The 12,943-nt window shown below is 35.5% G+C and overlaps 1 protein-coding gene across 5 annotated transcripts in view; it reads left to right on the plus strand.

Moving 5' to 3' along the window:
• Positions 1-12,943, plus strand: part of dnc (phosphodiesterase dunce) — a 622,938-nt gene that overhangs the window by 385,041 nt on the left and 224,954 nt on the right. For 2 of the 5 annotated variants that reach the window (XM_089651420.1, XM_089651429.1), the window contains exon 2: positions 11,658-12,393. The exons of the other annotated variants lie outside the window; for them this stretch is intronic. In XM_089651420.1, the coding sequence (XP_089507546.1) occupies positions 12,017-12,393 (377 nt within the window). In that variant the 5' untranslated portion in view covers positions 11,658-12,016. The remainder of the gene's footprint in view (positions 1-11,657; positions 12,394-12,943) is intronic. 5 annotated transcript variants of the gene reach the window in all.

A 12,943-nucleotide genomic window follows, 5' to 3' on the forward strand; every position in this document is an offset into this window, starting at 1 on the left:
TTGTTTATCGCCGCTTGAACCGTTTTGACGTGTTTTGACCACTGACGGTGATCATTGCCTACTAGAATAGCCAATGTAGTACCGATTGTTTGGTTATAGCGTTCCACTACATTATTCATAGGCGTATAGAATGTGTTGTAATAAATATCTGGGACGCCGTACTGAGATAAGAAGGCTTTAAAGGTGTTTGATATGAACTGTCGACCGTTGTCCATTATCAGTGTTCTAGGGACAGAGATTGGTAAGAAAATATTATATTCTAAAACTTCTATTATGGCTTTAGCCGTAGCATGGCGTAGTGGGAATAACCAACAGTATTTAGTGAAAACGTCTACCACACTTAGAATGTGAAAGTTACCGTCATAACCCTTCGGGTATGGACCTATCAAATCTATGCTTAAACTCTGCATTGGTCGGTCGACGTTCTTGGGATGCGACATGTACCCTAAAGCTGGTTTCGTTGAATGTTTATAAGCCTTACAAGTATTACAACGAGACACTAACTTCTTCACATCATTATACATACCGGGCCAAAAATTTCTTAATGATAATTTTTTAAAGGTTTTAAACACGCCTGGATGTATTGACGTGGAAGAATCATGACAATCCGATATTATAGCTTGCCGGTCTTCTACAGGGGACACTAATTTCCATTCGTAATCTTCTTGTAAAGAAAAATCAGCTTTGCAATGTTTAAACAACTTATTTTCTTGTATCAGGAAGTTAGGACAATTTTGTGGGGTATCAACGCATTTTTTATAAAGTTCTGTGTACCATTTGTCTTTAGTATTAGGCGCGCTTAATAATGAGTCTAGCTGAGTAATTTCTATACGTGAAAGTGCGTCCGGTACTATATGCAGAGAACCTTTACGGTGAATAATATTAAAATCGAATTGAGACAAACGAGTTGCCCATCTGGCAAGTCTTCCTGAAGGATTTTCTAGTGACATCAACCACCTTAAACTCGAGTGGTCTGTGACTACTGTGAACTTCGACCCTTCGACGTATGAACGAAAGTTGTACACGGCGTCAAGAATGGCTAATAATTCGCGCTCTGTGGTGCTATAATTTTTTTCCGCTTTTGATAATACTCTCGAGTAATATGCTACAGGGTGTTCTGCGTCTTCGAACTGTTGAGAGAGACATGCTCCGATTGCAAAATTTGAGCTATCGCATTGTATTATAAAAGGTAATTTAAAATCAGGACAACTTAATACCGGTGCCGAGATCAATGCATTCTTCAAGGTGGAAAATGACTTTTCTACTTCATCATTCCATGTATAATTAGGTAGGTTCTTCTTACCCCCAGTTATATGAGTTAAAGGTGCGGCAATGTTTGAAAAATTGTCAATAAAACGTCTGTAATAACTACATAAACCTAAGAATGATTTCACCTGTTTTGTATTCTGAGGACGGGGAAAATTCTTAATAGTTTCAATTTTCGCCGGGTCTGTGCGGAGACCTTCCCTGTCTATAACAAAACCTAAGTATTTTAGTCTTGATTTACAAAATTCAGATTTCTCTATATTTAATGTTAATCCCGCATTCTTAAGTATACCACATACTTTTTTAAGAAGTTCAATGTGTTCTTCAAAAGTTTGCGAAATAATAATTAAGTCATCTAAATATGCAAAAAGGTTTGGTTCAAATTCTGGACCGAAAAGAGTGTCTACCAGACGTTGTAACTCACTTGGAGCATTTCGTAAACCAAAAGGAAGTCTTACAAACATAAATGTACCTCTACCTGGTACTACAAAACTGGTTTTTTCGCGTGACGACATGTGTAATGGAATCTGCCAGAAGGCTTTAAGTAAGTCTAGCGATGTTATGAAATTTGCATGACGAAGATTGTCCAAAATACGATGCACATTTGGAAGTGGGTAAACCTGGGCTTTGGTAGCCATATTAAGTCGTCTACTATCAAGGCAAAACCTTGCAGTTCCATCCTTCTTGGGTACCAGTATCACTGGATTTGACCAAGGAGATTTACTTTTTACGATCACGCCTAATTCTAACATTTTGTCAACTTCGTTTTCTAGCTGCTTCAACCTCACAGGAGATAAGGGGTAATAGCGTTGTTTAATTGGTAAACCTTCGGTTTCAATAACATGTTCGATTAAATTCGTTTTACCCAAACCGCGTTTAGCAAAAGATATGGATTGAAATTCCTCCATTACATCACTAAGTGATTTCATTTGTTCCGGTGTAAGATCGTTTTTAGATTTTACAACATTAACCTCTGAGATAGAAGTGTACGAAATATTTTGTTCCGACGTGAATAAATTCGGAGCAATGTTAAATTTCTTCCAGAAATCGATACCTAAAATGATTTTTTGACCCAGTGAGGGAATTATTACGAACTCTATAGTTTGTGATATACCATTATAAGTTATTGGAAGTGATATTTTTCCCAACACTTCCTGTCTCTTGTTATCTGCCGTTGTAATTAACAAGTTGCAGGGTGACAACGTATAAGAAGAGAAATGTTTGTGTAAATCGCCTCCAATACAAGACAAAGATGCTCCCGAATCTAATAAACCTGATAACATTCGATTTTTGACATAAAATGTTACATGCGGGCGACCATCACCGCTGCAAGTTACATTCCAAGCTTCTAGGGAATCAGTATACGAAAATAATTTTACATAATTTAGCCAGTCATTCCATTCTTTTTTCCTAGTGTTTAAAGATGGCTTTGAATTAGAATGACCGTCTACCAGTTTTTTTGATTCCTATTACATTGAAACGGGGGTGGTTTTGACAAATCCGGCATAACATTTGCTCTGTTGTCATCCGGCTTTTTCCATCGCGGGCTACGGCGCGGGACACTACTATTGCTAACTGCATTACAATATTTTGCAAAATGGCCATTTTGATTGCATCTGAAACAAGCACGGTTAGCTAAGTCAGTCGACCTTTGTGTAATCATTGCTAACTGAGAGTTTTTATTCTGGCCAAACAATCTATTTTTGTTACGTAGTTGAGAATTATCATGATGAGTTTCATCCATGAGCTCACAACTTTTAACTAAATCGTTACAAGAGCTAGGTGCATTGTACGAGAAAAGTTTATTATATTTGTGTAATAAACCATTTTTAACTGTTAAAGCCAAGTCTTCCTCGGACAATGGAGATGTTAATTTATTATTCAAAGACGACATTAAATTTACATATTGTCTAACAGATACATTATATAACTGTTTGTAATGGTGTAATTTAGATTTAATTCTGGAATCACCTTCGAGAATTTTAGAGCCCGAGGCAGTATCGGTCTCAACATAACTCGAGACGGAATTGAATTTAATCTTGTCCATCTCGTCACATAACGACTGCAATTCCGTAACATTAGAGATTTCACGACCGATTTTTAATTGCGCATATACCGGCAGGAGACCTTTTGTGATTAATGATAGAAGTTCCGATTCCGGAAGAGGTATATTTAGTTTAGAATTTATCGCTAATGCCTCCAGAATGTAGTCTGACGCCCTCTCATGAACTTTCTGACTTAAATTAAATAACTTCGACTTCTCAGTTATTTGGAATGACGGGTTTTCAAATCTTTTTAAAAAAGCTATCTTAATTTCTTCCCATTTCAGGTTAGTCTTAAAAATTTTCCTGTAAAATAATAAAGCGGAACCGGTCAGCAAGTCAATGAACCCTCTAGCTAGGTCTTCCCAATCCACGCCTCTGGCATATTGTAACTCAGTAACTCTATCCAAAAAAACACGAACGTCCGTATTGCCATCAAAGGAAATTTTCCAATTATTTAAATTAACGATTTTCTTTTCGACGTATCTTAAATTGGTTCTATCAACGTTATGGTGCACCACAATCGGGTTTATCACATCGTGGGAACCGGAACTGCTTGTTTTAGGTGTCGTACTAACTTCTGGCGAACTTAAGGAAATAATTGGAGTTTCTGTGTTCAAATTAAGAGATGCATTATATGCCACACATTGTTCTCTTAGAGATGACACGGCTCTTTTTGGAACAATCCCTCTTTCTATTAACCATTTTTTAATTGATGACGCCGTCGCTTTTTCAAAATTTAAAATTCTACCAATATTGTGAGGATCCATGGTTTAATAATGGGAACGACCGGTAAAGTCTATGGATCTTAATTTAAAAACAACCAATACGATATTTATTAAAGAACGTGAATTAAAACAATAACTGAATTTAATCCTATCGCAAATTGACACTTGGAAGTTCTTTATAGTATTTGAATTATTTCAACTTATTATAATGAAACAGATAAGCAAAGCTTAACCTGACAAAAAGAATCATTTCTATATGAAACAATTAAATTGCATTTCAAAATTGAAATAACACCTCTATCTCTTGGAAACAACCACATTTAATGTTTATTACGCCGTAATTTCTCGTTGGTTTATTGCGTATTTAGAAATTGGAACTGCGCATTACGACTACCGACGGCACCTATATACTGCGTACGTGTACCGGGCGACGGAACAAACACTCCCGGATCAGAAATGAATTATAACACACAGCTGTGGATAAAAACATTAATACACAAGAATATTACAGTAACACATAACAAGAAAAGACACATTCCATCGGGTAATTGACTATCCAGGTTGGGCGTCCAGTGTTACATTAGCCCTTATTAACGTAACTTATAGTTATAAGTTGTTACATTAGCATTCCAGCCAAGTAATATGCTATATATGAGTGAGTACACAAGCTGAGCTTGTACTCCAATCTTCAGGGTGTGGATTTATATATAGTCAATTTCCCAAATGAAACAAGTCTCTTGATATGAGTTTTTATTGTACAGGTAATACAGGTAATACAGGTTATCAAACAGATCTACAAAAGGTACATAGCTCTTTAAGGCCTGACTTGTTTCTAGCAATCTATTGACTCTAAGGGCTCTGATTGACAAAGGTATAATATTAGCTCACGTGTACTTTACGGTGGATGCGGTGAGACGGTCAGCAGGTGCCATAGGCAGGGGCCTAGGACGGAAGCCGAAGGACTGCCACCGGGGCACGCCACGCTGGACGACAAAGGACGCCAGAGCGGCGGCTGGAGGCGCGGAGACGATGGAGCAGGGCGGGGGCACTGGTTGGAGGGCCAAGGGGCTCCCCACAAACAGGCTGGAGCGGCAGACGCCCAGGACTGAGGCAGGGGTCTATGAGTTCACTGTTCTCAGCCTGGCGTGGACGGTAGGAAGGGCGGCCGGCATCAACAGGCGAGGAAGAGCTGGAGCACGGGTCGGTTCGCCAAGGGGTTCTTCACGACCCGGCTGTGGTGAGCAGAGGTGTCTGGGCCGTAGACAGCATGTGGCCCGGACGGAGGAGACATGACCCAATTATATAATGTTACGTGCTGGTGGGCCTCAGGCAGAGGGAGACATGACACAGCTCTACAATGTAATGGTGCTGGTGATTCGGGGGATCCCTTTGAAGTGGAGAACTGGTACTCGAGAGGCGACACGCAAGGTGAAACAATTCCGCCGGTCCATTTTTACGGCGTCACAGATTTGAGCGGCAAAAGTTAACTCGGAACCAACACAGCATGTTGCAATCCGCGCGCTTCCCAGGGAACTGAGGCGTGGGTAGCTGGCCGCGAGTACTTGACCTGCTTTAGTCGCTCGCGGGGGGGGCTTGTCCCACTCTTTGGCGCGTGCCCCATGCCCTTATAAGGACACGTTTTGCATCTTAGCCATATGATTGGTTGTAGGTACTTATAGGCCTACGTGACCAATATCAGGTCGGAGACATCGCGGATGTACGTGTATGTATTGGTGTTCACCCGATTGTAGACATGCCGAGATGCGTATATACTAGTGTGTTTACACGCTCTGGGTGTATGATCGAATTCCGGCAACGCGTGAGCATATACTTAACTTTGCAGTTAGCTCTTGCAAGCTTTGTGCAAACATAACAATAACATTTATAATAATAGAGATTAGGAATTTAATAAAAATACCCACTGAACTGTAATAAATATTTTTCTGTAAATTCAAGTATGAAAAATATAATATAACTTTTCGACCCACTCAGAATCAAAACATAGCTTGATATGGCTTTAGGCTATGAGTATAAGGTGACAAGATCTGAGTACCAGGGAACCTCTCTTTATCTTTACAGTAGATCCTTTGACTTCAGGCTGTTGATTGTGTTGAAATACTTATACGTTTTCACATAAAAGGCGATTCACAATCTTATCTCCACGTATGAGATGCTACGCAATGTTATGAATGGAAGTCGATTTATAATATTATTATTGTCAATACTAATCTGAATAGACAAAATATTGAAAAAAAAACGTGAAGTTTTTTTTACTATAATACATATATGTTTATTAATAGATGTATTTATTTGGTTTGACTGAGGATCGAACAATTCTCACTTATACAGGGACTGGTTCTAACTGAAGTAAAATTTTAAAAAGTCTTCTTAAGCTAGCCAAATGACTATCGTTCGTCAGTAAGCAAAGTCTAAAATTATAAACGATTTTGAAAACTTTATAAGCAGGTACATCTCTTTTATCATATCTCTTAAATATGAAATATAACACACTCGCACAAGTTTTGAAATAAAAATACGTATTTAGAGAAAAACATTCTCGTATTACCTTCTTACTGTCACGAACATAATAAAGAAAGATCTATTCCGTGCGTAAAGAGTACATGAATACCTCCATACTAAGCCCGGTATATCAGTTATGTTTAAGATCGGCTTTGTTGGAATGTCTTGCTTAGCGTGGTTAGCATAGATATCACCAATATTACACGAAATGTCGGCAATTTTAAAAAAGTAACGTATTTATTTTTTTATTTGCAAAAGCAAAGCTACTAAAATTTCGATCTTTCAACGAACGCAGTTAATTTTTACGCGGGTTGAATTCACGAGTTAATTTTCACTTCACCCACTTTAGCTAGTGTTATAGGTAATTTTTTTTTTGCTAGAGTCAATGCACCATTTGTGAAATTATAATGAACCAACATCTAAAAACAAACTGTTCTCACATTGAACCTTTTAAAATCCGACTATTTTAAATTGATTATCAATTATTAAAATCATCGGATTACCTCATCTATCGATGAATAAAACTTTCCATACTGATAATGTTAGTAAATTTACGTAAACTTTAGTGAGATGAAAGTATGCAATTTTAACATGTGTCACGGCTAACGCCCTGGCTTCTAAAAATCGAACTACTTTTTCGGTTTATTAAGAAATAAAGGTCCGATTTAGTATGCTTAAATTTGAGCGAGGAATGTCGTACATAGCGAGGATACAGACCAACTGATATACCAGGCCAAAGTAGTAAGACTTCGAGCAGGCAAGTAAACTGGTATCGGATCCGCCAGCTTGGGACAAGAAACGCAGAGATTGCACCATTTAGTATATCGAGTATAATTAAATCATATCTCAGCTGCCGGCTTACTCCATTTATAGAAGCAATGTATTTTTCGGTTCCATGCTAACTCAACACAGTGACTATTCAACAGACTTTTAAAAAGTGATATACTTAAAGTAATTACAAAAGATGAAAAAAAAAAATTTTTTAACCTAACCTAACCTAATCTAACCTACTTAACCCAGTTAATAAAGTTTTTGTTTCATCACTTTCCATGACTTTATATAACTTTTTAAAGATGTGATGAATTATCATTTTGATGATTTATCCGGTCACCGTATTTTTACCGACCTACATTCAAACTATAACTACTTTTGTGGTTCTCAGTACGGATAGCATAGGTAGACCAAGTAAAACCAGGCGCGTAAACTGTGTATACATTTTAAACTAGGAATTTTCGTAAAGCGAAATGAACGAACTACATATTATTTATTATTACGAGTTTCTCGTCTTTGTTAAATATATTTCTTAAACTTCTGCTTACAACAGTAATATACGAGGGAACGCTAACTATGTTATAGAATATCCTTATATTTAGCGAAGAATTACTCAATTATTTTTTTTACGGAGCGTTCGCCGTTATTTTTCCCTAATATTTTTATTACTTTTAAGAAACGCAGAACAAAAGACTTCATAAATAAAATACAGAAACTTCAATATACAAACCAAAGATTACAACCAAAGATATTAGGTTACAACTGTCAGTTTATTATAAAATTTCTAATTTTGATGACATCCTTTTCTATGCAATCAAATCTAAGTTTTTAGGATAAATTACTGGATTTAGCATTCAATTTCCGAAATTATTGACTGCCAATTAAAGCCAATGAATTGACCGTTTATCCCATATAATTAGGCTCTATAAATTTGGCACATTATGGCAAGCGATCTCTGAAAACGTTTTTTGCAAACTTGCCATAATTTACCAAAAATCACTCGACTGGATAATATTTTCACCCCGATTAATAATTATTTTTACTTTGTTTTGTAGATTTTTTGAGGTCTACAAATTTCTATTTCATAAAACGTACTTATATTTTTTAAATGTGGCGTGCTTGTTGTGTACAAAATTAGAAAGTCTCTAGGCACAAGTAAATTAATGTGTGCAAGATATATTTGTAAATTTCTTCCACTACAAAGCAACTTAAAAAAACGATATCCATTGAAATTAATGCAATGTCATAGCTGAGGAGAATTATTATTTTTGGTTTTCAGTATCAAATAAATGAAATAATAAATAAAAATGTATCATTCTGTCATAAAAAATAGTACCAATAATAATAGTAGTATGGTACCCCGATACACCAAACCTGCAATTTAGTGTTTGAATCACGTTCGCTTGCAATAAATAGCGGAGAAGGCCGCTAGCGGATTAAATTAAAGAAAACGATATTATAAGTAAATAATATCAAAAAGGTTACGGATCTGATGGTTACCGTGTCCCTTTTAACCGAAATATGGTCTAATGCGTGTAACCTTATATTTATTTAGCATTTTAAACGTGTTTTTATGGGTTTTTGTCTTACAAAAAAATATGTGTTATCATTTACTTGTTCAGGTTTATCATTGTTAGCTACCTGGAACCTTTTTTTATTATTTGTTTTTGGGGTGTTATGCCGTGTTGCGCTAACTCCTTCTTTAGCCAACGTTTCGGACAGCATTGCAGTGTCCATCATCAAGGCAGATGTGTTATTTGGCGTGAAAATCTTAAATCATATTTACCTGGAACCTATTTATTTATTTATATATACGCCTAAAAAGGCTTTTACATAAAAGTGATACATGATGTAGTGTACATAGGAGAATATCTGTATTATACAGGAGATACTGACAGTAAATAGATGTAATCCACTGTGAAGTATGTACAAAAATCACAATTGTAAAATTTTGATTAGACGTTTATTGAGAAAATATTAAAAAATGATGAAAAAAAAGAAAACTAAATTAAAAAAAACTAAATATGAAGTAAAAGTAATATAAGTAAAACGTAAGAGTAACATAAAGTAAAAAAGAAATTACAACAACACAACATATAAGACAAATCATTAAAACTAATTTACCAACGCTACTCTAATTTGTAGGATTCGACAAAGTGTTGATATAGGTAGATTATGCTTAATTCTATAAATGGAGTCAATAAATAAATCCATAGCACCCCCATACTTGTTACACAGATCATGCATCCTATTGGTCAGTGAGTGTGTCTGATAGTTGGTCGTGTATGTATTGCAGAAGAATGTTATATTTTGTCCTGTATTCCTAGTCGGCAAATTGAGTTTAATAGTGGCAACGATGGCAGGTCTATCAAATAAGTTGTAAATGACTCTGTGTGAATAATCATTTATTATTGTTGTCGCTTCTTCAAATCATTTAATTTTTATTATCATATTGATTAAATAGTAGTCTATTCAATGTTATTTATTTTAATTAAATTATTTTTTATGTTTTACTTTCCTACACTACCCATGCCCATGCGGGATATTTGTATTTTCTCATTCAAAATTAAAGAAAGCAATTACAATACGTGAAATAATTGGATGCGTAACTGAATTTTGTAGATTAACTAGTAATTCCTAGCTTTATGAAAATGTCATTACATATCATTATGTAATCTAAAGGTACGAACAGATTAAAAAACATGTTCAATGAAAGCTCGTTAATATATATTTTTCTTAAGTGACAATTTACATTTATTGATAATTTTGCAAAATTTAAGCAACTATAAGTTACAAAATTATATATTATCAATCCGAAGAAAATAATTGCATTATAAATTAAATCAATATTTTTATTACCAGCCCATCTTACATTCAACTACAGAAATACATTTTTCAATTAGAGCAGACTTATTCTTATTAGATAAATATGATTCAAACTGCCTTAATCTGAAAACTAGTTAAGCTACGTTTTGCTCATCGAATAATACAGGATTTTAAGCAGGTGAGCTAACGAAAATCTGAGCAAAGTTAAAGATACAGTTTCCAGGGTTTTTAGTTGTATTATTTCTCACTTTTAATGAGAGGATTATAAATTTGACATAAGATGGGATTAGATAATATTATAAAGTTGAACAAATTTCTTTGCCACCGAAGAAAGAGTGAGATTTGACTGTAATAAAAATAAAAACGCATTGAAGTTCCTAAAGCACTGAATTATAATTTATTGAAAAGGCCAAGGCCAAAACACGCTAACCCCTTTTTAAAGTTTTAAATTTTATACACTGTTGCCAAAAAATACCAAGGCTTTCTTCGAATGTATTCCAGAGAGCTGTCATTTTTTTGATGTTGGCTCTGTCTTGCATTTTTCTTTTTAAATTAATGTTTTTTTGACTTTCAAAAATAAATTTTTAAATACTATTTCTGCTCCCTGCATGAGATGTAATATTTGTTGAATACTCTAAAAAAGTAACGTTGGTAAATATTTTATCAGAGTAATGTGTAGATTAAGAGGTTACTAACTTAACATATTTTGCAGTACCTAGTATTTAGATAGTGTATTCAGTAGTCTGTACGTATGTTTGTAGTCGGCGCGTATTATGTTTAGAGCTCCCTTATTTAAAATGTCAAAGCTTTCATTTATCAAGACATTTAAGAAACATGCGTGCGTGGTATTATGATTGAGAGGTGGGAAAAGGCTAATAATGTAAGTTATAACTAGGTGTAGCCTACGTAGAATAACCTATATCCTTGTTTCCCACTGATGGAATAAAACTCTCTGAAAATGCATTATTTCATTAGAGCATTAAAATACAAAGAACTAACGTAAATATTTTATGGGTAGGTATTATGATCCAAACAATTTTTAGTTAATGTTTAAATGGAACTGTAATAAAATTGAGAAAAATATTTCAGGACTTATTTTCATAAATTACTTCAGGCATGGTTTCAAACATAATTTTTCACGCCGTGTTTTTAAAACAGTTGAAAATATTTCATATGGGATTATGATATCATGTTATTTTGGAAATTTATATTAGCAAAATAATTGTGTTAATTTATTTTTTGTATTGATGTTGAGTGTGGTGGAATTCGTATTAAATCTTCGAATAGATAGCTTCTTCGAATCGCTGATCTATATAATAATGTTGTAATGGTGTTGAAGTTGGCAAGGAAATAAATATATCTATTGAAAATTTCGTGTTTGTGGGGGATAAACGTCTCTTCTTAGTATGTTTCTAAGAAAGGAATGAAATATTTTGAATAAAGATCTCGCCAGGCTTATAAAATATAGCCCGTTAAAATCTTTATTCAAAATATATATATACAGTTTCAGCGGTGTTTGTAGCAAAATACACAAAAAAGCGGCAAATGAAACATTGTAAAGTGCTATTACATAAAAATTGAAAGACATTTTGCTATGTTAATTCAAGTAAGTAGATAGATAGGTAAAAATTACCAATTTAAAAATCACGATAAAACATAATAAAACAGTGAAGCAAATACAATGCATTTAACAAACTTTCTTATGAATGAAAGATATAATTAATTCGAATGAGTATCAATTTACATAAAAAATTAAAAAGAGTCTTCGAGTTCATCACTAATGTTATGCCCAGGAGAAAGGAAAGAGGCTAAAGGAAAACGGTTAGCACTGGAAATGGAGTGGTCCCCGCTTCCAAGGTAACGATGCTGGCGCTCGTGTTCATGATATGGGCATTATTCAGAGAACTGATGACGACGAACCGTGACCGATCCCCCAGTCCGGACCCCGGCCGGGACAGCGTGAGTCCCCGGCCCAACGGGCACGCGGTGGGGCTCTCCGGGTCTCCCAGCCACGAGCTGGGCTCGCCTAACCTCGAGTCGGGCCATCACCCTCCCTCCAGCCCTGGCTCGCCCGCACCCTCGCCCGACGATGGGCCCAGCTACCACCGCATGCGCAAGTCCCGCGAGAACAGCGACTTCTCCACGGTGTCGAGCTTCACCACTTCATCCAACAGCGGGAGCGCAGTCACCACGGGCAGCTATGGCAGCGCTCCCTCGGGCACGGAAGAACCTCACAGGAGGTATTGCAGACTCAACAATAATCGTGCGCGAGACGTTCTACGGCATTTGTATCCCGGATAAGAATGTAGCGTATATTACACACATAACACATTTTGGAATTGAATTACGGAGAGTTTGGTTACCTAATAAGGCTTAAACTCTTTTTAAAACACATCTCATTTTTATGAAAGTTTTGAAGTTACAAAAAAAAAATAATCACTGTTTTGTTTACATTCTTTATCTGAGAACGTTTTGAAGATAATTAAATTTGCTATGAAATAATTTCATGATCCTTATTCCTTTGTATAATTAATGAAGTAGCTAAACAAAGGGCTGTGATTCATTAAAAAATTTGCTTCGCGTGACCATTCTCATTCCGTGCAATTGGCCTATTGCATGTGAACTTAATCAGCTGTATAAATAATACGAACGCACACTTTAATAGAGAACGTGATTCGTCTTGCGTCAGTGAAAAACTTTATATGTCTCTAACCGACAGTTTTTTCTCATAAATTTGTACGAGTTACCAACAAAAAAAAACTATGTTACTTTTATTGCACATTAAATAAT

The sequence above is a fragment of the Hesperophylax consimilis genome, chromosome 1 (genome assembly GCF_061612785.1).
Source record: "Hesperophylax consimilis isolate HC1 chromosome 1, BYU_Hcon_1.0, whole genome shotgun sequence".
Classification (NCBI taxonomy): Eukaryota; Metazoa; Arthropoda; class Insecta; order Trichoptera; family Limnephilidae; genus Hesperophylax; species Hesperophylax consimilis.